This window comes from Haliotis asinina, chromosome 14 (assembly GCF_037392515.1).
Source record: "Haliotis asinina isolate JCU_RB_2024 chromosome 14, JCU_Hal_asi_v2, whole genome shotgun sequence".
Taxonomy (NCBI): Eukaryota; Metazoa; Mollusca; class Gastropoda; order Lepetellida; family Haliotidae; genus Haliotis; species Haliotis asinina.
In genome coordinates this window covers 43,061,782-43,088,609 of record NC_090293.1, presented here as the reverse complement: position 1 = coordinate 43,088,609, position 26,828 = coordinate 43,061,782, and the positions used below count along the sequence as shown (strand labels likewise).

At 40.7% G+C, this 26,828-nt stretch overlaps 1 protein-coding gene across 1 annotated transcript in view; it reads right to left on the bottom strand.

Moving 5' to 3' along the window:
• Positions 1 to 25,627, bottom strand: part of LOC137260808 (uncharacterized) — a 77,618-nt gene extending 51,991 nt beyond the window's left edge. Inside the window, exon 1 of the mRNA XM_067798372.1 lies at positions 25,493 to 25,627. Within this exon, the coding sequence (XP_067654473.1) occupies positions 25,493 to 25,627 (135 nt within the window). The remainder of the gene's footprint in view (positions 1 to 25,492) is intronic.
• Between the last annotated feature and the right edge of the window lie 1,201 nt (positions 25,628 to 26,828).

Below are 26,828 nucleotides of genomic sequence, written 5' to 3'. Positions count from 1 at the left end.
TATTCATGAACTCCATACTGCTCTTGATCAAGCTCATGACACTGCTACAGGAGCTGATAACATACATTATCAACTCCTGAAACATTTACCAGAATCCTGTCTGGAAACGCTCCTAAATATTATTGATGATATTTGGACATCGGGTAACTTTCCTTCATCATGGCGTGACGCCATAGTAGTACCAATACCTGAACCTGGACGTGATCATACCGATCCATCCAATTATCGGCCGATTTCGTTAACTAGCTGTGTTTGCAAGACCATGGAACCCATGATAAATAATCGACTTGTTTGGTACTTGGAAACAAATAACCTTATCACAGATATACAGTGTGGTTTCCGTAAAAACAGAAGTACTGTCGATCACTTAGTGCGTTTAGAATCATTTGTTGGCACCCGTGGCGAGCCACCTCCTCGTGGTGGGTGCTGGGTAACGCCAAGAGCTCACCGACACCCCCGTAGTGGACCCGGGGGGATATTTGGTCCGCCGGCCCGTTTGCCGTGGGTTGCGGCCCTGTGTCGGTGGAGGAGGGGATCCTGGTGGTTGGGGGCGGCGGGGGCCTGGAGCCGTGTTCCTGTTGCTCAGCACACCGCTTTGGCCCTGACTTCACCTGGACGGGTGGTAGAACTGGCCCGGTTCTATCGATCGGCTGGTCACGCCAGGCCCTGTGCATGGTGATTATTTTGTGCACATTTCTGTTACTGGGTCTTGGATATTTCGATTTTCCATGCAAAATTATATGTGTAATAACTTGCCTAGAGTCCTATGCCAGAAGGCGGTGACTCATGGGCCAATCTGGCAATCTTGACCTCCGGGTTCTGTTTGTCTTCAGGGATCTGTCTAGGGCAGAACCAGCCTGACTTATACCTTGTTTGGCAAAAATAGCTACCCGTGTCCATTTTGCTGGAGTATAGCATCCCTGTAACCCTGGTGTCTGTAGTTGGCTTCCACTAGAACACCGTCCGCGTTGACACTCCATGGTGGGTGGGGAGCAGGGCTGTTGAATATATTTCCTTCATTATGGCTACCCCACAACTAACTGGTTCTCGGTCAAAAACTAAGAGAAGACACGTTGATGCAGATATTGCTTGCTACTTCTTCGGATGAGGAATCTGTACACAATACTGATTACTGGCCACGATTTTTAGTCGTAACAGGTGTTGATGGTGAACCCCTCAAAATCAATCCCTTCGTAATTTCGAAGTCAATTGAAGGCATATGTGGCAACGTAAAGAATGTTACCCGTCTCCGCTCTGGTTCATTGCTTGTGGAATGTGCTCGGAGACCACAGTCTGTGAATCTCCCCAAAGCCCATCATTTTGCAAATACTGAGATTGTTGTCTCAGTACACAAAACTTTACATTCATGTAGAGGTATTGTCCGTGACCGTGCAAAGTGCCTCTCAGACATGTCAGAGGATGAGATTACAGCAGAGCTGCAGAGTCAAGGCGTTACGCATGTGAGACGGTTCACTAGGAAAGATGGTGAGAGAGTTATCAAAACAAACACTTACCTTTTCACGTTTGCACTATCAAAAATACCTTCATCAATTAAAGTCGGGTATTTCAACATTGGAGTTGATGTATATATCCCAAATCCTCTCCGGTGTTTCAGATGTCAACAATTTGGACATGGTGCAAAATCTTGCCGTAACTCTCCAGTTTGCTCCCGCTGCAGTGGGAAACATGACGGTACAGACTGCACAGATGTAATCAAGTGTGCAAACTGCAGCGGCGACCACATGTCCTTCTCAAAATCATGCCCATGCTACATGCAACAAAATGAAATTCTCACCATAAAATATTCTAAAGATGTTTCTTTCTCTGAGGCCAAAAAAATAGCAGAAAAGGAGTCCTCTTCTTCCACTTCTGCAGTGTCTTACTCTGCTGTAGTTTCTTCCTCACGTACAAAGGTTGATCAAGGATGTCAAACGTCAATTAACTGGATATCTGATGTACAGACGGTTCTTTATGAAATAGATGCTGAAGTCACACCTTCCCGTTCCACATCTTCCTCACAAACGACTGTGTCTGCTGAAACAGTACCAGAAACTGAAAGTCAGCCTGAACCTGAGATAAAACGAACTACTTTGCTCACAAAGAAGGAAAAACAAAAGCTCAAGAAAAAAGAATCAAAGGGCCTCAAACATATTGAGGTGCCTTTACCCTTGACTGTTCCTCTGGAGGTTCACAATATCTTCGAATCTCTAGATATGGAGGTCTCTCCATCGCTGCCATTGCAGCATAAAGGCCCTCCTCATTCACGATTTCCTATTATGCCCCCAGGAACTGCCCTGACAGTTTATTACAGTGGAATTGTAGAGGTCTTCGGAATAATTTATCTGATCTTCAGCTATTGATCCAAGATTTAAAACCTTCTGATCTTTGTTTACAAGAAACATTCCTCAAAAACACAGATAAAATTGATTTAAGACAATATGACTCATATCATCACTTTTCTCCCCCAGGCGATAAAGCAACTGGGGGATCTTCTGTTTTGGTGAGGCAGGGTGTCATTCATAGCCCTGTCCCTCTTCGTACCCCTCTCCAGGCTGTTGCAGTTCGTGTGACATTGAATGTCGTGTTCACTTTATGTTCTTTATACATCCCACCGTCATATTGTCTTCAACAATATGATCTTCAGTCACTTTATGACCAACTCCCGAAACCCTGTATAATCATGGGAGATTTAAATGGTCACAACCCACTTTGGGGTAGCAATGACAGCAATGAAAGGTAAAGTTTTGGAGGATTTTTTCTTAAACAATGACTTATGCATATTCAATGATGGTTCTTCTACATATCTGCATCCAGGAACTGGAACGTATTCGTGTCTTGATTTAGCTGTTGTTGATTCTCATCTGCTAAGTGAGTTCGAATGGTCAGTTCACGATGACCTCTGTGGAAGTGATCATTTTCCCACTTTATTACAATCTGTGACACCATCGGATGTCTCTCCATCATCACGATGGAACTTTGCTAAAGCTAACTGGGCTTGGTATGAAATTCTTTGTTCTAGTAAACTAACACCTGATGTTTTTCTTGATGTTCCTGATCCTATAAATTCTTTCTCTACCGAACTTCATAAAATAGCTGATGAATGTGTTCCGAAGTCCTCTTCTAATCCACATATACGTAAACCATGGTTTACTGATGACTGCAAACAAGCTCGGAAGGCACGAAAGAAAGCAGAACAGTATTTCCGTCGCCATCCTATGGTCCATAATTTAAATAAATTTAAAATTTTAAATGCTAAAGCGAGGCGTACCTTTAAAATGAATAAACGTCAATCTTGGAAAAATTATGTCTCCAAAATAAATTCTCGAACGCCCATGTCTAAAGTGTGGAACATGGTACAGAAAATTAAAGGTAAGGGTACAAAATCTAGTGTCCATCATCTTAAACATGGAGATGAATCAGATATTGCAAATAAACTGGGTGAAACGCTTGCTAAACATTCTTCCTCTTCTAACTATATGCCGAAATTCCAACAGTATCAAAGACAACAAGAAAAGAAACCTATTAATTTCCATTCAGATAACGGGGAAGATTATAACGAACTATTTTCTATTCATGAGCTTCATACTGCTCTTAATCAAGCTTACGATACTGCTACAGGGCCTGATAACATACATTATCAACTCCTGAAGCATTTACCAGAATCCCGCCTAGAAACTCTTTAAACTATTTTTCATGATATTTGGGCATCAGGTAAATTTCCTCCCTCATGGCGTGACGCTATAGTAGTACCTATACCTAAACCTGGACGTGATCATACCGATCCGTGTAATTATAGACCCATTTCACTAACTAGCTGTGTTTGCAAGACCATGGAGCGCATGATTAATAATCGACTTGTTTGGTACTTGGAAACCAATAACCTTATAACAGATATACAGTGTGGTTTCCGTAAAAACAGAAGTACTCTTGATCACTTAGTGCGTTTGGAATCATTTGTCAAAAACGCACTAATTAATAAACAACATGCTGTGTCTATCTTTTTTGATCTCGAAAAAGCATATGACACAACCTGGAAATATGGAATTTTAAAAGACTTACATGACTTCGGCTTGCGAGGTCGTTTGCCTCAATTTATAGCCAAGCTCTTTAAATAACAGACAGTTTCAAGTTCGAGTGGGTTGTACCCTGTCTGATGATTACAATCAGGATCGGGGTGTTCCACAAGGCAGGATTTTGTCTGTCACACTTCTTAGCATAAAGATAAATAGTTTATCAAAAGTTTTAAACGATTCAATTGATGGATCGTTATTTGTGGACGATTTTAATATTTCTTGTCGTGGTAAAAATATGCATACTATTGAACGGCAACTGCAGCTTTGTTTAAACAAAATAAATAAATGGTGTCTTCAAAACGGCTTTAAATTTTCTAAATCCAAAACTAATTGAATACATTTTTGCAGAAACTATAAACCACATAAGGACCCTGAACTATCTCTAGATGGCACTCCCATCAAAGTTGTAAAAGAGGCCAAGTTCTTGGGCCTAATCGTTGACTCCCATTTAACGTTTCTGCCTCATATCAAGTCCCTTAAAACTAAATGCCTGAAGGCTCTTGACTTGTTGAAAGTTGTTTCCAACTCAAAGTGGGGAGGGGAACAAGCAACCCTCTTACACCTGTATCGATCACTCGTACGTTCGAAACTCGATTATGGCTCCATCGTATATGGTGGAGCCTGCAAAAGCAACCTTAAACTTCTTGATTCTGTCCACCATCAAGGTCTAAGACTTTGTCTGGGATCTTTCAGAACTTCACCTATTGATAGTCTCTACGTTGAGGCCGATGAACCATCTCTTACTCAACGTCGTATAAAATTGTCTTTACAATACATTACTAAATTATATTCTAATGAATCAAACCCTGCCTATAACTGTGTGTTCAATCCCCTTTATGAGGATTTGTATAACAAAACGTCTTGTCTTGTTCCACCTCTTGGGCACAGAATTAAACCATTTATTTCTTCTGCCGGTATTGAGCTGGAAAGTATATCGCCTTCCTGTCTTCTTTCTTCTCCTCCTTGGCAATTGGTTAGGCCACAAGTTGACCTAACATTAACATCATTTAAAAAATCAGAAACAAATGACTTACAACATAAACAAGAATATCATCAATTAAAACATAAATATAGCAATTACAAACCCTTATTTACAGATGGGTCCAAGGACGGTGGCGCTGTGGCTTGTGCCACTGTCATTGGATCCAGCACAATATCTTCTAGATTACCAGATAATAGTTCTATTTTTACAGCAGAAGCTAACGCCATATTAACAGCTCTCAAATATATTCAAAGACACCCTAAACGTAAACAATATATAATCTATTCTGATTCTCTTTCGGCACCCGTGGCGAGCCACCTCCTCGTGGTGGGTGCTGGGTAACGCTAAGTGCTCGCCAGCCCCCCGTTGTGGACCCGGGGGAATATTTGGTCCACCAACCCGTTTGCCGTGGGTTGCGGCCCTGTGTCGGTGGAGAAGGGGATCCTGGTGGTTGAGGGCATAGGAGCAGGACCAGTGTTCCTTTTGCTCAACACACCACTTTGGCCCTGACTTCACCTAGACGGGTGGTAGAATGGGCCCGGTTCTATCAATCGGCTGGTCACGCCAGGCCCTGTGCATGGGGATTATTTTTGCACATTTTCATTGTACTGTTGGGTCTTGGGTCTTGGTCAAAGTCAGATTTTATTTCTCTGCATCGAGGAAATTGCCTAGAGTCCTATGCCAGAAGGCGGTGGCTCATGGGCCAATCTGGTGATGTTGACCGCTGAATTCTATATGTCTTTGGATTATTGTTATGGGCCGAACCAGCCTGACAACTAATCTTTTGGACAAATATAGCTATTCATGTCATATTTACTGAAGTATACCACCCCTGTATCCCTGGTGTTAGCATCCTGGAGATCCGGTGCAAATTGACACCGTCCTTGTTGACACTCCATGGTGGGTGGGGAGCAGGGGTGCTGAATTCGTATGTTATACCATGTCTCAATACAATTCACCTGGTTCCTACAAAGCAACTAAACGCAGACATGTAGATGTGCTCTCGTCTGATGAGGAGGTAGCTCCAGATATTTCTGATTCTTGGCCACGGTTTATCACAATTGCATCAGTTGACGGAAGTCCTTTAAAACTAAACCCGTTTGCTATCTCACTGGGCATTAGAGGTGTCTGTGGAGATGTTAAGAATGTCACACGACTACGGACTGGTGCCTTACTAGTGGAGTGTTTGAGGAAACAACAATCAGTGAATCTGTTGGGTTTACAACAATATGTTAATACTCCCGTTGTTGTTTCAGTGCACAAGACACTGAACACGAGCAGAGGCATTGTGAGAGATGTTGCTCGCTGTCTTTCTGATATGAGCGAGGAGGAAATTGCTGTTGAATTAAAATCTCAAGGACTCACACATGTAAAACGTTTTTCCAGAAAAGCACAAGATGGTGTCTTTGTTAAAACCAACACCTATCTTTTCACTTTTTCTCAACCTGTAATACCTAAATCACTAAAGGCTGGATATTTCAACATCGGGGTGGAGGTTTATGTACCAAATCCACTCCGATGTTTTAAGTGTCAAAAGTTTGGTCATGGTGCTAAGTTCTGCCGTAGCAAGATGGTAGTATGCTGCCGTTGCACTGGAGCCCATGATAGCTCTGAGTGCACAAATGACCTCAAGTGTGCTAACTGCAATGGTGATCACATGGCGTCTTCTAAATCCTGTCCATCGTTTGAATTTGAAGCCCAAATCTTAAGAATTAAGCACACAAACAACATAACCTACCAAGAAGCAAAAAAACTAGTACCATCTCCTGCTCAAACATATGTAAAAACATATTCCGCAGCAATTGCATCCTCCACTCGAGTTTGTAAGACAGTCTCCGTGTCATGTCAGACCGACATCTCCTGGGTCAAGGATGACCAGACTGTACTGCACCAACCCTCTGACACATCTCAGAAACGTAATATGAAATCAACCACTTCACAAACAGACAATCCTACTCGTGATGTACCATCTCACTCCTTGGAAAGTACACATACCGATGATGCAACTTTAACTAGAAAAGAGAAAAAGAAAGTACAGAAAAGACGAAAGGCGCTCACTAACGTGGAGACGCCCACTCATGTTTTTGCATCTGTTGAGGTTCATAACTCGTATGAACCTCTGGAGATAGACGTTCCTCCTTCACAACCAATTCATAGGAGTGAACACTCCTCCCAATCACGATCTCCAGTTAAGGCTCCATGAACACTTCCAATACTGTTATTCAATGGAATTGTAGGGGACTGAAGAACAATTTTAATGATATACATTTACTTATACAAGATTTTAAGCCATCAGCATTTTGTTTACAAGAAACATATTTTAAAGAAAACGATCACATCGATATACGACAGTATACTCCATATCACTGCTTTTCTCCTCCTGGGCCGAAAGCAACTGGAGGTTCTTCAATATTAGTGAGACAGGGCATCATTCCCAGTCCTGTTCCTCTAAATACCCATCTTCAAGCCGTTGCTGTCCGTGTAACGATGCACATTGTGTTTACATTGTGCTCTCTCTATCTTCCTCCTTCCTTTTCTGTGCAGCCTGTCGATCTGCAGGCACTTTATGACCAACTTCCTAAGCCCTGTATCATCATGGGCGATTTGAATGGACACAATCCCTTGTGGGGAGGTACACATACAAACAGCAAAGGTAACATACTAGAACATTTTATTTCTACCAACAATATCTGTCTCTTTAATGATGATTCCAACACTTATTTACATCCTGATACAGGAACATATTCTTCCCTTGACTTATCAATTACTGACTCTACTCTGCTGGGTGAGTTTGAATGGTCAGTCCATGACGACTTGTGTGGAAGTGACCATTTTCCAACTATTCTTAAAGCTATATGTGGCACCCGTGGCGAGCCACCTCCTCGTGGTGGGTGCTGGGTAACGCTAAGAGCTCGCCGACACCCCCGTAGTGGACCCGGGGGGATATTTGGTCCACCAACCCGTTTGCCGTGGGTTGCGGCCCTGTGTCGGCGGAGGAAGGGATCCTGGTGGTTGAGGGCAATAGGAGCTTGCGACCGTGTTCCTGTTGCTCAATACACCACTTTGGCCCTGACTTCGCCTAGACGGGTGGTCGAATGGGCCCGGTTCGACCAATCGGCTGGTCATGCCAAGCCCTGTGCATGGACTTTATGTAATTGCACAAAATGGGATTTGAAATCGTCTGTATTTCGGTCTTGGCGCCTTTGGATTATAGAATGTTATTTAACTTGAATTTTGTATACATGAACTTTGCCTAGAGTCTTATGCCCAGAAGGCGGTGGCTCATGGGCCAATCTGGTGGAAGAATTTATCTTTTGGTTTTTCTGCTGGAGTATATCATCCGGGTATCCTTGGTGCTGCAAGTTGGAGACCCACTTGTGTTTAGCATCGTCTTCATGATACTCCGTGGTGGGTGGGGAGCTCGGATGATGAATCTTAAAACACTAAACATGGATTACGAAACTCCCCTAAAGAAAACAAAACGTCCTCTCGACACTGATCCTGATCACGATGACCACAGACAGCCAAAATCAATTGACTACTGGCCACGTTTTTTAGTAATGGAGACTAAAGATAACACACGATTGAAGTTAAATCCTTTTGCAGTGCAAAAAGGCATACAAGGCATAGCTGGTGATGTGAAAAACATTAGACTTTTACGTTCAGGGTCATTGCTCATTGAGTGCAGCAAAAGGCAACAAGCAACTAATTTGATGTCAACTGAAACGTTCGTCGGCATTCCGGTATCAGTCTCTCCTCACAGAACACTTAACACCAGCAAAGGAGTTGTTAGAGACAGAGATCGATTGTTCGCTGACATGTCCGAACTTGATATTGTTTCGGAAATGAAAGACCAAGGAGTCATTTACGTCAAGCGTTTTGCAACACGCAAAAACCACGAAACCGTTCTGACGAACACTTACCTGTTCACATTTTCGTCTCCCAATGCTCCCAGATCAATAAAGGCAGGATATTGTAACATGACCGTTGACACCTACATACCAAATCCTTTGAGGTGTTTCAAATGCCAGAAATTTGGTCATGGTGTTAGTACTTGTACATTGTCCGTTGTATGTGCTCACTGTGGTGAGAAGACACATACAACAGAAGATTGCGAGAGTACTTTTAAGAAATGTACCAACTGCTCGGGTGCTCACTCATCTTTTTCCAAAGATTGCCCAGTTTGGAAACAGCATATGGAGATCAACAAGATCAAATTTACTCAAAACATTAGTTTCTCTGATGCAAAAAAGATTGTCTTAGGTTCTGAGATTAAGGAAACGTATGCTTCCATTGCAAAAACACCGTCTGATAAAACCCCTACAGTAACCACGTCATCTGCAAGCTGTCAAACGAACTTGACTTGGCTTAAAACCGAATCTCCTATGATGTTATCGCCTGTAATATCTACACAAACTGTGGAACCACTTCCTGACAAGCCCCAAACCCAATCAGAACCTTCTTCTGCTTGTGATACATCTTCTCAGGCATCTCAAATGACTCAGTCTAACAGGAACGTTCAACCAGTTGTCAAAAGCAAAACCAAACCGAAACCAGATTCTTTCACAAAGCAAAGTGGCAGGGCCCCAAAGGGGTCAGATGATAAGATCAGATTATTTAACAGATACGGATCGCTTGAGGACATGGACGTGTCTGAAAACGTCCATTCTAGGGCACATAGCTTGTCGCCCTCGAAAAAGGTACGGGGTAGATCCCCTATTAATCCACCTAAAAGATAGGTCCATCTCAGCATATCGTGCAATGGAACTGTAGAGGACTACGAACAAATTTTAATGAAATACAGTTGTTAATCCAGGATTTAGCACCATCAGCGTTCTGTCTGCAAGAGACATATCTGAAACAGACAGATAACTTTAGTTTACGTCAGTTTGAAGCGTATCATTATTTTTCCCCTCCAGGTGATAGGGCCACTGGAGGTTCCACTATCCTCATACGACGGGATGTTATTCACAGCCCTGTTACACTTAAAACTAATCTACAAGCTGTTGCTGTGCGACTGACTCTGGGAGTAGCATTTACACTATGCTCTCTGTATATTCCGCCTTCTTCAACACTACAACAGACTGATCTTCAATCACTATATGATCAACTCCCGAAGCCATGTATTATTATGGGGGACCTAAACGGTCACAACCCATTATGGGGCAGTAGTAACACTAATGCTAAGGGCAAACTACTTGAAGATTTCGTTTCAAATAATGATCTGTGCATATTTAATGATGATTCAAGCACCTATCTGCACCCTGCAACTGGCACTTATTCTTCTCTAGATTTATCTCTTGCAGATTCTAACCTCCTCAATGAATTTGATTGGTCTGTTCATAATGACCTTTGTGGAAGTGACCACTTCCCAACTATCCTCTCACAAATTACTCCATCCGATTCTCCATCGTTTACAAGATGGAACTTTTCGAAGGCTAACTGGTCTTTATATCAAACTATGTGTGAATCAAAACTGCGACCTGAGTGTTTCACTAATATCAGTGATCCCATTGAAACTTTTTCTGACATTTTAAATAGAATAGCTGATGAGTGTATACCAAAGTCCTCTACGACTCCACATGTACGAAAACCATGGTTCAATGCAAATTGTAGACAGGCCAGAAAAGCGAGGAAAAAGGCAGAACATTATTTTCGCCGTCATCCAACTGTCCATAACTTGAATAAATTCAAAATACTTAATGCAAAGGCGCGTCGTACGTTTAAACAAAACAAACGACAATCTTGGAGAAATTATGTCTCCAAACTTAATTCACGCACGCCGATGTCCAAGGTCTGGAACATGGTTCAAAGAATTAAAGGCAAAGGTTCCAAATCTGCTGTACACCATCTCAAAGATGGTGATATTTTAATTACTAATAAGTCTAAAATTGCAAATAAAATCGGCGAAACTCTTGCCAAAAATTCTTCATCAACAAATTATGTTCCTGAGTTTCAGAGATATCAGAAACAACAGGAAAAGACAAAACTTAATTTTGAATCAAATAACGGTGAAGATTACAATGAAGTGTTTTCATTACATGAGCTACAAACTGCTCTTGAGCAAGCTCATGACACTGCTACCGGTGATGATAATATCCATTACCAGCTTCTGAAACACTTACCTGAACCATGCTTGATGACACTTTTAGATATATTTGATAAAATATGGACGTCTGGGGAATTTCCTCCATCATGGCGTAATGCTATTGTAATCCCAATACCAAAGCCTGGCAGGGATCATACAGATCCGTCTAACTACAGACCAATATCTCTTACTAGCTGTGTCTGTAAAACCATGGAACGTATGGTGAATAATAGATTAACTTGGTATCTTGAAACCAATAACCTAATAACCAATATTCAGTGTGGTTTCAGGAAATATCGTAGTACCATTGACCATTTGGTACGTTTAGAATCCTTCGTTAAAAATGCTATAGTAAATAAACAACATGCTGTATCAATTTTCTTTGATCTTGAGAAAGCTTATGATACAACCTGGAAGCATGGCATTTTGAAAGATTTGCATGATTTTGATCTGAGGGGCCGTTTGCCTCTTTTTATAACAGAATTTTTAAAAGACAGACAATTTCAAGTCCGAGTGGGTTCAACCCTGTCTGATCATTACAATCAGGATCAGGGTGTTGCTCAAGGCAGTATTTTGTCTGTCACACTTTTTAGCATCAAGATCAATAGTTTATCCAAGGTTTTAAATGATTCCATTGATGGATCATTATTTGTGGATGATTTTAATATTTCCTGTCGTGGTAAAAATATGCATACAATTGAACGGCAACTGCAGCTATGTTTAAACAAAATAAATAAATGGTGTCTTGAAAACGGCTTTAAATTTTCTAAATCCAAGACGAATTGTATACATTTTTGTAGACAATATAAGCCTCATAAGGACCCAGAATTATCTTTAAATGGCACCCCTATCAAAGTTGTAAAGGAGGCCAAGTTCTTGGGTTTAATTTTCGACTCTCATTTAACATTCTTACCACACATTAAATCCCTTAAAGCTAAATGCCTGAAGGCACTAGATTTGCTAAAAGTTGTTTCAAATGCAAAGTGGGGAGGGGATCAAGCTACCCTCCTTCACTTATACAGATCATTAGTACGATCTAAACTTGATTATGGCTCCATCGTTTATGGTGGAGCATGTAAAAGCAACCTGAAACTTCTTGATTCTATCCACCACCAAGGTCTCAGACTTTGTCTTGGGTCCTTCAGAACCTCACCTGTTGACAGTCTCTATGTTGAGACTGATGAACCTTCTCTTACACAACGCCGTATAAAAATGTCTTTACAATATATCACAAAACTATGCTCTAACAAATCCAACCCTGCCTATAACTGTGTCTTCAATCCTCTTTATGAGGATTTGTATAGCAAAAAGACTTCACTTGTTCCACCTCTTGGGCTGAGAATAAAGCCGTTTATTGCTGCTGCTGGTATTGAGCTGGACAACGTAGCTCCTTTCCGTCTTCTTTCCTCTCCCCCTTGGCAGTTGGTCAGGCCACAGGTTGACCTAACTTTAACGTCATTTAAAAAATCAGAAACGAATGAATTACAATATAAACAAGAATATAATCAATTATAGAAACATAGAAATAACAATTACAAATCCTTATTTACAGATGGGTCCAAGGACGGTGGCGCAGTTGCTTGTGCCACTGTCATTGGATCCAGAACAATATCTTCTAGATTACCAGATTGCACCTCTATTTTTACAGCAGAAGCTAACGCCATATTAACAGCTCTTAAATATATTCAAAGACACCCGAAACGTAAACAGTATATAATATATTCCGACTCTCTTTCTTGCCTTCAGGCTATTAAAAATATTTCTTGTAAACATCCACTTTTAATTGAAATTATTGAATTGTATAATAATCTTGCCACTGGCCAATACGACATCGTCTTCTGTTGGTTACCCAGCCATGTAGGCATTTCTGGGAATGTGATGGCCGATCTTGCTGCCAAGGCAGCACTCAACAAATCTGTGACACCACTTCTTATTCCATACTCAGATTATAAAGCCACAATAAGATATTTTATCCGTGAACTGATGCAGAAGAAGTGGGATACCCAGGTAGGTATAAATAAATTACATGCAATAAAACCTTTTATCGGTTATACTTACTTGGGGTGTCAGTCCAGATTTGAGGAGGTCATTATGCGACGATGTCGCATTGGCCATACGAGGTATACTCACGGTTATCTATTAAAAGGTGAAGATCCTCCCTTTTGTATCCCTTGTGATGAAAGAATCACAGTCAAGCATGTCCTGCTTGACTGTATTGAATATTCCATCACAAGGGATAAATTTTTTAACTCACGAACCTTGAAAGATCTTTTTAATAATGTTAGCTCTCATTTAATTATTGCATTTTAAAAAGATTTAGATTTGCTAAATGAATTGTAAATAGATAAATATTTTATTCTTGGAAGTTTGAATTAGAAACTTAGAGTGTTAGTGGCTGTATCCTCGAGGGAGGTTAAAGCACTGTAAAATTATTGTCCTCCTGAGAGGGTACGTAAGTCCAAAAACATTTAAAGTACATCAAAGTATTCCACTGTTTCTAATCGTAGAATACGTGTCCTTTTAATTTATGGCTAGATTTTCTGAATTGCTAACGGCTGAAGGGATGATGTAAATCCAGCTAGGGTCCATGCAGGAAGCAAATGTACTGTAAGTCCCCATGGTCCCTAGCATGGTGATCTACCTTCTGTCGTTGGTGATATATAGCCCGTGTTTTATACTGTGTTGTCCTAATAGTGATCTTAGTTTTATCTTTCCAGACTAGTTTTAAATTGTGACTGTGATATTCTAGTTGTTTTACTGTCCTTTGCTGACAGGTTTATTTATGAAATATATATCATCCATTTCAGTGTTACATGTTCTCGTCACGATATGGCTGAAATATTGCCGATGTGACGTTAAATATTAACTCACTCACTCACTCACTAAAGCTATATGTCCATCTGACGTCCCACCTTTGTCACGAAGGAACTTTACAAAAGCTGACTGGCTTTTGTTTGAATCACTTTCATCCAACAGATTGACGCCTGAACTGTTTATGGGAGTTCCTGACCCCGTCCAACTCTTTTCTGATGAACTGAACAAAATAGCCCATGACTGCATTCCAAAGTCCTCTACGATTCCACACATACGAAAACCATGGTTCAACAACGACTGCAAACAGGCTAGGAAGGCACGGGAAAAGGCTGAGCATTATTTCCGTCGCCACCCTATGGTCCATAATTTGAACAAATTCAAAATATTAAATGCAAAAGCACGACGTATCTTCAAACAAAATAAACGTCAATCTTGGCGAAACTATGTGTCGAAAATCAATTCGCGTACGCCGATATCAAAAGTATGGAACATGATCCAGAGAATCAAGGGCAAGGGCTCACAGTCTAGCATTAAACATCTTAAAGACGGAGACCAAATATTAACTAGTAAATCTGACATTGCAAATAAACTTGGAGAAACTTTGGCCAGACACTCTTCCTCGTCGAATTATGTACCCCGGTTTCAAAAGTATAAAAACCAACAAGAAAGGACACCTATCAATTTCACTTCAGATAATGGGGAAGATTACAATGAAGTATTTTCGATCCATGAGCTTCGTACTGCTCTTGACCAGGCTCATGATACTGCTACAGGAGCTGATAACGTGCATTATCAACTCCTGAAGCACTTACCAGAATCATGTTTAGAAACGCTCTTAAACATTTTTGATGATATTTGGACGTCTGGAAACTTTCCCTCGTCTTGGCGAGATGCTATAATTGTTCCCATTCCCAAACCTGGACGTGATCATACTGATCCTTCCAATTATAGGCCAATTTCACTAACTAGCTGCGTTTGCAAGACCATGGAGCGCATGATAAATAATCGACTTGTTTGGTACTTGGAAACCAATAACCTAATAACAGATATACAGTGTGGTTTCCGTAAAAACAGAAGTACTATCGATCATTTGGTGCGTTTGGAGTCTTTTGTTAAGAATGCCATAATTAATAAACAACAAGCAGTGTCAATCTTTTTCGATTTAGAAAAAGCATATGACACAACATGGAAACATGGGATTTTAAAAGATTTACATGATTTTGGATTACGAGGCCGTTTGCCTCAGTTTATATCGAACTTTTTAAATGACAGACAGTTTCAAGTTCGAGTGGGTTCTACCCTGTCTGACCATTATAGTCAGGATCAGGGAGTTCCGCAGGGTAGTATATTGTCTGTCACATTGTTTAGTATTAAGAGCAATAGTTTATCCAAGGTTTTAAACGATTCAGTTGATGGATCACTTTTTGTGGATGATTTTAATATTTCTTGTCGTGGGAAAAATATGTATACCATTGAACGGCAACTGCAGTTATGTTTAAACAAAATAAATAAATGGTGTTTAGAAAATGGCTTTAAATTTTCAAAGTCTAAAACTAACCGCATACATTTTTGCCGCAAATACAAACCGCATAAGGACCCTGAACTGTATTTAAACAATACACTTATCAAAGTTGTAAAGGAGGCCAAGTTTTTGGGTCTTATTTTCGACTCCCACTTGACGTTTTTGCCGCATATTAAATCACTTAAGGCCAACTGTCTGAAGGCACTACTCTAATGAATCTAACCCTGCCTATAACTGTGTTTTCAATCCCCTTTATGAGGATTTATAAAAAAAAGTCTTCTCTTGTCCCGCCCCTAGGACATAGAATTAAACCATTTCTTTCTTCGGCCGGCATTGAGCTGGAAAATATAGCTCCATCCCGTCTTCTTTCTTCTCCTCCTTGGCAGTTGGTTAGACCTCAAGTCGACCTAACATTAACTTCATGTAAAAAATCAGAAACTAATGAATTACAATATAAACAAGAATATAATCAATTAAAAATTAAATATAGCAATTACAAACCCTTATTTACAGATGGTTCCAAGGACGGTGGTGCAGTAGCTTGTGCCACTCTCATTGGATCGAGAACAATATCTTCTCGAATTCCAAATAACAGTTCTATTTTTACTGCAGAAGCGAACGCCATATTAACAGCTCGCAAATATATTCAAAGACACCATAAACATAACCACTATATTATCTTTTCCGACTCTCTTTATTGCCTTCAGGCCATCAAAATATTTCTTGTAAACTATCTCTTTTAATAGAAATAATTGAATTAATTAATAATCTTGCTACTGGCCAATACGACATCGTCCTTTGTTGGTTACCAAGCCATGTAGGCATTTCTGGCAATACAATGGCTGATCTTGCTGCCAAGGCAGCACTCAAGAAACCCGTGACTCCACTTCTTATCCCATACTCTGATTATAAAGCTACAATCAGATCGTACATCCGAGACCTGATGCAAAAGAGGTGGGACACCCAAGTGGGTATGAATAAATTACATGCAATAAAACCTTATATTGGTTATACCCACTTGGGTTGTCAGTCCAGATTTGAGGAGGTCATTATGAGGCGATGTCGTATTGGCCATACACGATATACTCATGAATACCTTTTGAAAGGTGAGGATCCTCCGTTCTGCATCCCTTGTGATGAAAGAATCACAGTCAAGCATATCCTGCTTGACTGTGTAGAGTATTCCATCACAAGGGATCAGTATTTTAACTCACGAACTATGCAGGATCTTTTTACTCATACCAGCTCTCATTTAATTATTGCCTTCTTAAAAGAATTAGATTTGTTATCAGAATTGTAAATAGATAAATATTTTATTATTGGTAGTCTAGATTAATAACTGAGATTGTTAGTGGCTGTGCCCTCGAGGGGGGTTGAAGTATTGTAAAATTATTGTCCTCCTGAGAGGGTACGTAAGTCCAAAACATTCTATGTAAATTTAGTACGACCAAACTTTTAATCGTAGTATATTTGTTGTTTTTAATAATGGCTAACTTTCAGTATAATCGCCAACGGCTGAGGGGATGGTGTAAATCCATCTGGGGTCCACGCAGGTAGCAAAGGTACTGTAAGTCCCCATGGCCCATAGTATGGTGATCTACCTTCAGTTGTTGGCGATCTGCAGCCCGTATTTTATGTTGTATTGTCCGAATAGTGGTAATTGTTTTAACTCTCCACACTAGTTTTAATTGTAAATGTGATGCTCTAGTAGTTTTACTGTCCTCTGACGACAGGATTTTATAATGTATACATATTTCATTTCAGTATCAAAATGTTCTCGTCACGATATGGCTGAAATATTGCCAATGTGACGTTAAGTATTAACTCACTCACTCACTCACTCACTCACTCTGATTCTCTTTCTTGCTTTCAGGCTATTAAAAATATTTCTTGCAAACATCCACTTTTAATAGAAATTATTGAATTGTATAATGATCTTGCTACTGGCCAATACGACATCGTCTTCTGTTGGTTACCCAGCCATGTAGGCATTTCTGGTAACACATTGGTTGACCTTGCTGCTAAAGCAGCACTCCACAAATCTGTGACTCCACTTCTTGTTCCTTATAGTGATTACAAAGCCACCATTAGATCTTATATCCGTGATCTGATGCTAAGGACGTGGGACACCCAAGTGGGTATGAATAAATTACATGCAATAAAACCTTATATTGGTTATACCCACTTGGGTTGTCAGTCCCATTTGAAGAGGTTATTTTAAGACGATGTCGTATTGGCCACAGTAGATATACTCATACGTACCTGTTGAAAGGTGAGGATCCTCCATTTTGTATCCCTTATGATGAGAGAGTCACGATCAAGCATATTCTGCTTGACTGTGTTGAATTCTCCATCACAAGGGATAAGTATTTCACAGTTAAATCAATGAAGGATCTTTTTACCAGCGTTAATTCTCATTTGATTATAGTTTTTTTTAAAAAGAAATTGATTATTTGGTTGAATTTTGAATAATATGTTTCTGTAAATAGATGTATTTTAATGACTGGAAGTTTGAATTAGTAACGTGAATTGTTGGTGGCTGTACCCTCAAAGGGGGTTGAAGTATTGTAAAATTATTGTCCTCCTGAGAGGGTACGTAAGTCCACAAACATTCAAAGTAAATTATAAATTTCCAGGTTTTTAATCGTAGTATAAGTGTATTTTATTGTATGGCTAGATTTCCCAAAATGCTGAGGGGATGATGTAAATCCAGCTAGGGTCCATGCAGGTAGCAAAGGTACTGTACGTCCCCATGGTCCCTAGTATGGTGATCTACCTTCAGTTGTTAGCAATCTATAGCCCAGTTTTGTATTGTGTTGTCCACTATAGATAAATTGTTTTCGGCATAGCTACTAGTTTTACATTCTTTTCTGTGATGTCCTAGTGTCTTTCGTCGACAGGTTTTATAATACTCATATATTCCATTTTAATGTTACGTTCCCGTCACGATATGGCTGATATATTGCCAATGTGACGTTAAGTTTTAACTCACTCACTCACTCACTTTAACTGTACTTCAGCACACGACACACATTCTTACAATGGACTGACTGATCTCAGTGGTTGAAAGTTTTTTTGAGAATCCCTGATTCTGTCAAATGGGCCGCCCACAATATGTTCAAGTCATCTGTTTCAGATTTAAGAATAGTCACTAAGCTATCAGAATCGAATATTTTCTAAACTAGATAAATCACATGTGTCCACAATTTACATACTGTGCTCAGATTAGACACATGCATGAAACCATAACAGTATCTGAATAGGGACAAATCGATTTAAGAAACCAGTTACCAAAGTCTTAAATTAAAAAAATATATATAGACAATACTTACTATAATTGCTTGATCGAATCTCATGAAAGTGGGTATCAGAGCTGAAATTCTGTTTGCTGACCAGTTTGCAGGCTCGTGTCTCGGTGTTGTAAAAGAAGGAAGTGCAACCATTCTTTATTGTGCACAATGATGCACAATGACGTTTGGACCTCACTACAGTAATTCGAGCTGTGACGTCATTCTGAGCTGTTTTCCCAGTAAGAACCCTTTGTCTCGTAGATTCTGTATACTGTATACCATCTTCCCCTTCACAAATGCTCGTAAGGAGTGTGAACCCAAGCAGCCGCAAAACCATCCCTTTCCACAAGGGACTGTTTAGTTGTTTCGCCATCTGCAGTTCCTATTCATTTCCCAGAAATAGGATTTGTAACAACTAGTTTCATCACTTCACCATCCCTAAACACACCCCCAATGGGACATTGATTTTGACGGTTTTCAAGAAGATCGTTGCATCAGAGTAGAATAGTCATTCTTAACAAGCATAGTGCATCTGTTTGTTTGTTTCCAGTCGTTTCTTTTTGTTTAAAAATCACAATTACAAAATTCATGTCATACATCAATCATCTTTAAGAATACGTATTGTCATAAAGAAGTGCAAGAAGTGATGTACTCTCAAAACATTCATTATTATCAAATTAACCTTGATTGACTTCGATATATGTCCCAAGTTTTTCAAATGTAAAGTAAAAGTTAATTTCCCCAACGTTATAACTATACTGCCTTCTAGTATACATAAACGCAATTCAGATTTTCGGAATTGGCAACATCAGCCTTCAGTCATTTGAAATCAGGTGAAACAAAACTTTCTCTTCCTTGAAATGTTTCTTTTGTTCGTTTGTCTGGTCCAGACTTGACGTTTCACAGGCTGCCGCTTAGTAGTATTGCTGAGTAAGGTTTTTAACAAACAAATATGACCTTACAACGAATATGTATAGTGTCTTTAAAACCGTTTAGTTCCCTTGGATTCCCAGTTAAATAAATGTTGCCTTATTCTCTACAGAAGAATGAAGACACCAGTGTGCTTCATTACTGAATGGATGATTTACAAACCCGCTTAGAATCTAAAATTCTATTTAATAGCTTGATTGTTTTGTCTGAAAGCTACTGTCCCTTACCGGTTGAACAGAAGGCAGTTGGTTCTCTACAGGAGCGCGCAGCTTCTCAACCGTTGTACACAGCTAGGGAAGCAGAGGTGAAGCCAGCGTCATGATCTGCTTTGATCAATAAAGGTATGCTGAGTAGTACTCTACAGATGATAATGTGGGCGTCGGCGAATCGTGATTAATTCAAATATAAAATGACTACTGTAGGATATGTCTGAAGTAGATAAGGTAAAAGGAGTAAACTAATTCAGAAAATATTTCACCCAAAAGTTTCAGGAGTGAGAACATGCATTGTGTGTGTGTGTGTGTGTGTGTGTGTGTGTGTGTGTGTGTGTGTGTGTCTAAACTCGCTCACCCTAGACTAGCACTCCTTGGCTTTTTGTGGATAAGAGTAATGCAAATGGCATTTTTAGTGGAGTTTGGTATCTACATATTTTCAGTGGACATTTGCAATTATTTCGGATGATAATGATACAATAATCAACAGAGTTTTTGCAAACAATTCTCAACATAATACTTCAGCTTAAAAAACAATCTATATAACAATAATGTTAAATCTATTCACACTTGATTCTCCTGATCATAGGAATTACTGATTGTCATGTTATACTTAATAATTCGGTCAACACAATTCAACAATTCAACATACCATGATTCGCTAAATGAGCATATTTGTGACTTGACTTTGATTAATGAATTTCACTGAACATTTCAGTTGTCATTGAAACAACTTTCCTCTTCAGCCACGTGCTCAGTGCGACAAATATTTTATCGTCGGCGTTTGCAGGGCATTACATGTCATGTTAGTTAAGCACCCCTAAAATATAAATCTAACTATTGGACGAGCTCCGATCTTAACCCATTGCAGCATATCTAGTACATGACTGGTTGTCGTGTCCAACAAAGGGATCCTCCCAGAAACGTGCCCAATTCACTCCCTGGAACCACTGTAGTGCAAAGTGCAGTGATAGAGTGACTGTCCACCTGCATTTCCAGTGATTGCGTGCTTGTTTTAACGGTGAATGTAAGTTCGGTGTTAAAAATCTAGTCACCATTTGTGAAAGACGAACCATGTCCTTAAAATATTTCAAAAACACGAATGATGGCTGTTTAAGCTTCAAGAGGCATGGTAAACATCAAGGGAGCAAGTGAAGAGATCACGGCTGTAACAGTGATCATAGAATTTAGTGATCGTAAATTCGAATACGCAATGATCACATTTTCCTGTACAACTTTTCTTAAAGTTTATCGAAAAGTATAAAATAGGCAGGTGTCGATGTAACAAAGTATATTTTCGATCAAGATGTGACATTGCCCTTTGGAAACACGGAGATCTGACAATAAAGAAAATGGCCAAACATTTCATAAAACGAAGCCATTAATCAGTATTTACCAAGCGTGTAGGACATTCCACAAACCCTACTTGAGAGTACGAAAAGGCATTACACATGTGCAAGACAGTGCACATCTGCAAAAATACCAAATCTATAAATATCCAAAATGCCTTTACTCACGGCTAGTCTTATAATTAGTAGCTTAAAAACAACCGTTGATGCCATCACAGAGTCAAAACGCACTGGCTTATATCACAGATGATCACACCTTGTGCATTGGGGAAAGAGCACACTCGGTTACGCATGCGTCACAAAATGCAGACGTGGTGTAATTCCCGCCTAAGTAAGGAAACGATGCAGATCGACGGGTTATATCAAAAGGGTGAAAGCTGATCAACAATGACATATCACGGATATTCGCTTCATACGCCGACTTTCCATTCACATCCTCGCAACTCTACTACTGAGAGATTGTAGTTGAACAACTTATCAGTGGTCACCACAAAGACATATGCGGGGCCACAATGTACGTATGGAGAGTAAATACGTGTATCATGTGAGAGGTGTGAAGAGAAGAATTCATGTTCCTTTACCGCTTTATCGCGGAGATAAATAGGCACATGATTAACAAGGCAAGACGGAACAGATTTCTTACCGCAGCAGACCATCAGACAAAACACTTCATTTGTAACAACGTTAGGACATCCAGGAGCACCGCTCATGGACAGTTAAGTAAATATCACCCCTGCAATATTGCAGCCATATCGTGACGAGAACAGTTAACAATCAGAAAGGCTACATGTATATTATAAAAAAAACTGTCGACGAAGGACATTAAAACAACTAGAATATCACAATTTGACAGTTAAGGGCAACCGGACTCATTATTCTTTGTTTCGGTATTATGGGCCAATTGTACAACTACAATGGCATTTCTTAATGACTTACTCACGTGATTTACAGGAACTATATATGAGGAAACATGCTTGCCATAAAAGGTGACTATGCTTGTCGTAAGAGGCGACTAACGGGATCGGGTGGACAGACTAGCTGACTTGGTTGACACATGTCATCGGTTCCCCATTGCGCAGATCGATGCTCATGTTGTTGATCACTGGATTGTCTTGTCCAGACTCGATTATTTACAGACCGTCGCCATATAGCTGGAATATTGCTAAGTGCGACGTAAAACTAAACTCACTCACTCATTATATTTGTTGAGGTCAAGATTGATAACAAAATTTGGTTGCTAGGTTGTACATGATGTAGCCTTGGTAAGTATTTCTCCCGGATAAGAGTATATTTGGGGCAAACAAAGAATACATGATACTCATCTTTAAATAAAGGTAATTTACATACTATATGCACAATATTGCCGTCACATGACTCTAATCTGCAAGATCCATTAATTTCTAAAACATGTAATGAAATTTGCATAAACTTCTTCTTAAAGATTTATCACTTATGTTCAACATCTTGTACTCAGTTTGTAATGAAGATTTAACACTTGCATAGAATGCCAAATACCTTGATAAGGAAATCGTATCATGCCAGTCCAGTGCATATATATCACATTAACGTTGTTGGAGATTATGTTGAAATATGTTTTCATTTCCAACATCTTGGCAAAAATATACGAATGAGAAACCACACTCAAATAATAAAGAGTCAATGTGAGAGACCTGGTTTTGCTTACCAGTTTCATTCGTTGACTTCAGCAATATATAACAGTGACATGGTTACCTGGATGGACACATATGCAAAAGTTGTATCCAGTATTGAACAGCGCGTATTTTATTACTTACAAACTTATTACAAAGACCAGTTTCTCCAAGCACTGATTTATTTGAAGCACATTTACCAATCGAAAGAAATCTTGTAACGTAAGTGGTTTGAGCTTTTCAGTGTGACTACGGTATTCTATTCCCCATACCGCAGCTCCATATAATTATAGTGGGGCTAATGTTTGTGTCAAATATATTACATGCAGTTTGTAAGGACATATATTATGGAGTTTTTAGAAGATGTTAATACTTTACAAGCCACTGACCAGTTCAATCTAGATGAAAACATGATACCTAACTACTTATAATACACTTGAGTGCTCCATTTGAGAACTCCCATTATACCATTTTTCATTACTTTTCAATACACCACCATTTCGAAATGCTATAATATTTGTCCTTTTTTTAATTAATACGAAGTCCCCATTTGTTACAAAAGTTATACAATACCTCAAGTTGCTGTTGGAGACCAAGAACTGTATATGAGAACATATTCGCTTCATCTTCAACATCCTAATGTCGATATTTTGAGTAACAAATACGCCATGTTTACATGACCTAAATACATCTGCAATAGGTTCATTAATAACAAGTATAATCAGAAGCGGACGTAAAATGCAATCTTTTCTGACGCCCGATGATGTCATAAAACTCGCCGTTCTGATACCTTCAGTCTTTAAACAAGCTTTCAGAGATGAGTACAAACTATCAAGAATAATATACATTTTACTGTTACAACCCTTCTTTAACAAAAACATAAAGTAGTTGGGTTTTTTTCCGTTTGAAAAAATCAAACGCTTTCTGGAAATCGATAAAGGCGCAGCAGAATCTTCCTTTAGCTCAAGAAAGGTACTTTTTACTAAAGCTTGTAGAATAAGTATTTTGTCAGTAGGTTTGTAATTACACCTGAATCCAGCTTGTGCCTCTATGGCAGCAATGAAGAGTTTCCAGTCACATTAAGAAGCGTTTTCCCCGATAGTTATTGGGGTCGGTCAGTGAGCTGCGTTTGAATATAGGCCGTATCATACCAATGTTCAGTGATTCTGGGTAAACACCAGTGTCAACTATTTTATCAAAGAGAGGTTTCAGGTACTGTATAAAAATGGATTTGATGATTTCAAACGGTCAGAGGGAATACCATCTTCACCAGGTGCTTTTCCGCTTTTTAACTTTCTTAGAACGTTAGCTATTTCATTTTAACTAATTTCTTCTGAAAGTATGCCATCATCTCAGTGAGCTGAACTACAACTGTCACACCTATGCTTTTCTAAAATAAGTAGTACAATGTTATCCAACAGTCCATCACTATTTTCTTTTGTAGGATTTATTTCTTACAATAGTCCCGTAGGACATCAACTGGCACCTGGGTTTACTGTTGTCAAGCATAAGTGTAACAGCTCTACAAAAGCTCTTGCAGTTCCCCAATTTAGATGCATCATTCACCTCCTCTGTGATTGTCTTGTTGTATATTTCTTTCATGTTAGAACAACACTTCTTAAAATTCTGTTTTATCTATATATAATTTTGTACATTTTCACCTATATCACTTGAAACTATTTTCATGATAATACTTTTCCATTTTCATAATTACACATTCGTGGTCAAATAGATTTAGAGCAGTAGGCCAGTTAAGCGCATGATGTCACAACATCTCTCCGTACCGATAGAACTCTGGTATCCAGGGCTGTGAGGAATGTCTGAAAAGTGTCGTCTGCTTGGAGTGTTACGTGGTAATCCTTCACACATGTTGGATCGAGATGATATGTCGGTGTAGGGGTCAGATTAGGAGGTTTCATATGGTCACATTTTATGATAAGTGTACATAGAACGTTGTAGTGATCTACGCGTTCACCACTTGGTTAGACCGCTAATATGGGGTCAGTGGTGGCTCCCACCGGGTGGAATAGCTGCCCTAGCTATGGGATTTAAGTCGACCAGAGAAAAGGCTGTCCACTCACACAAAATGGCTTCCACGAACTGGCTGTGACGATCGGCAGTCTCGGGCTCCTTCCGACTTGGGGTCATGATCTGGGGACGTCTGGCGCACAGCTCCGATCATCACACCCCTCCCCGTTTTCTAGGCTCCTTCCCGTGGATTGAAAACGCCATCACACCCCTCACGCCATGGTAATCTCTGAGGGGCTACCATAGGGACATCCTTCTGGTGGAGCTGTTCTGACTACCCCTTCCCCAGGGGTCAGTCCCTTCCACCGGTCACAGGATGCAAGCACCTTATTCCTCCAGGTCCACTCACACCACTAGTAGACTCATTCATTCCATACATTTCCGTCAACAGTTTTTTTGTGTCCTCCAACCATCTCACTGTTGGGGGTAAAACGACAGCTCACACAGTCCATCATTCACCATCCCTTCTACAGTTCTCACGGGACAACGTTTCGCGTACCCTACCTCTTTGGGGGTAAATTCCACCATCTTGCATACTTGTTATTCTCGCCTGACCTCTTCGTCCAGGTGTTCCATCTCACGACCCTCCCCTTGGGGTTGAAAACTCCCAAACTCCTCACACCCGACTCCCATGTCCCTGCCGATACATGGGGCAGTAGCTCCCTCAGGGCCCGGTCCTGGTGCCTTCATTCCCCAGCAGGGACAGAGTGGTCAAGGCCAATCTCTCCCACCACACACGCAGAAATTGTTGGAAAACCCCGTCAGTGAGGGTCGCCACTTTCTTCGATTGCAGTCGCACAGCTGTCCCAATACTGGGGATCTGCACTGACCTGACTTGGGTAGGTAGGGGGTCACAGTGGACCTAGTCGGTGATTTACTGTAGGAGCCGCCTGTAGCAAGTCCGGGATAGTCCCCTGGGGGGTCATACCAAACGTGCTCTACCAGCTTCTATCCAAAAGGAAGTGCAAGTCAACCAAATGGTCTAACAGAGTTCTGGGGACTCGCCCTCCTGCACCGGCCCCACTGCCGATGCCCCCTGGATCACAGCTTCTTCCATTTCTGGCTGCCATAATTCTCTTTCCGTGCCGGCCTCTTCCTCCTGGACAGCCCCAGCCACCTCTTCCGGGGCTAGCCGGTCTTCTGGAAGCCACATCTCCTCTGGTGCGTCCACCTTGATCAACTCCCGCTGCCACTCCTTAGGAGACTGGCTCCTTGCCGTCCACCTGGTATGCAACTGGGCCGACACCAGAAAGAGGCAAAAAATTCCATCCTTTTTGTCGGGGAATTCGAGGGGTGCAAAGAGAACTTCATGGGCGCCTGCCACCCCTGCGTCCTGCAAATCTGCCTCATCCCCACTATCGAGCCCTCATGTATGGTGCAGTTCTCTGTCAATCGGACTTGTCGGTTGAAGAACCAGAACAGTTCCTCAATTTATGTACCCGGCCCAAGGATCCATGCCCCCAACTCGCGTAGACCCTGAACCACCTTCACCGGCTGCTCCTCGACGGTCGAGTGGATCACCTCCCTCATCACGCCCCCTCGTTGCCTTGGACGTGAGGGTCGCTCCAGACGCCCACCCACCCCGGAGAAACTGATGGCGACTTCCTCCGTCTTCGGCCTGACTGTCCCAACACCTCCTCGCCGACAGGCTTAAACTCTACCTTTCTTCCCTCCACCCCTCGCGCCACTACCTCCACCCAGCACTCAATCATAGCCGCATCCGGGCAGGGCCTATCCCTCCAAATTCCCTCCTGGCTTGTCAAAGTCTTTTTTTCACATCTCAAATGAGTTGAATGCAGATTCCTGAAACAACAAGAACGAGCAATTGGTATGTCTGCTCCACCCCATCACCATGCCGATGGGGATAACAGCACCCTCCGACCTAGGTCTC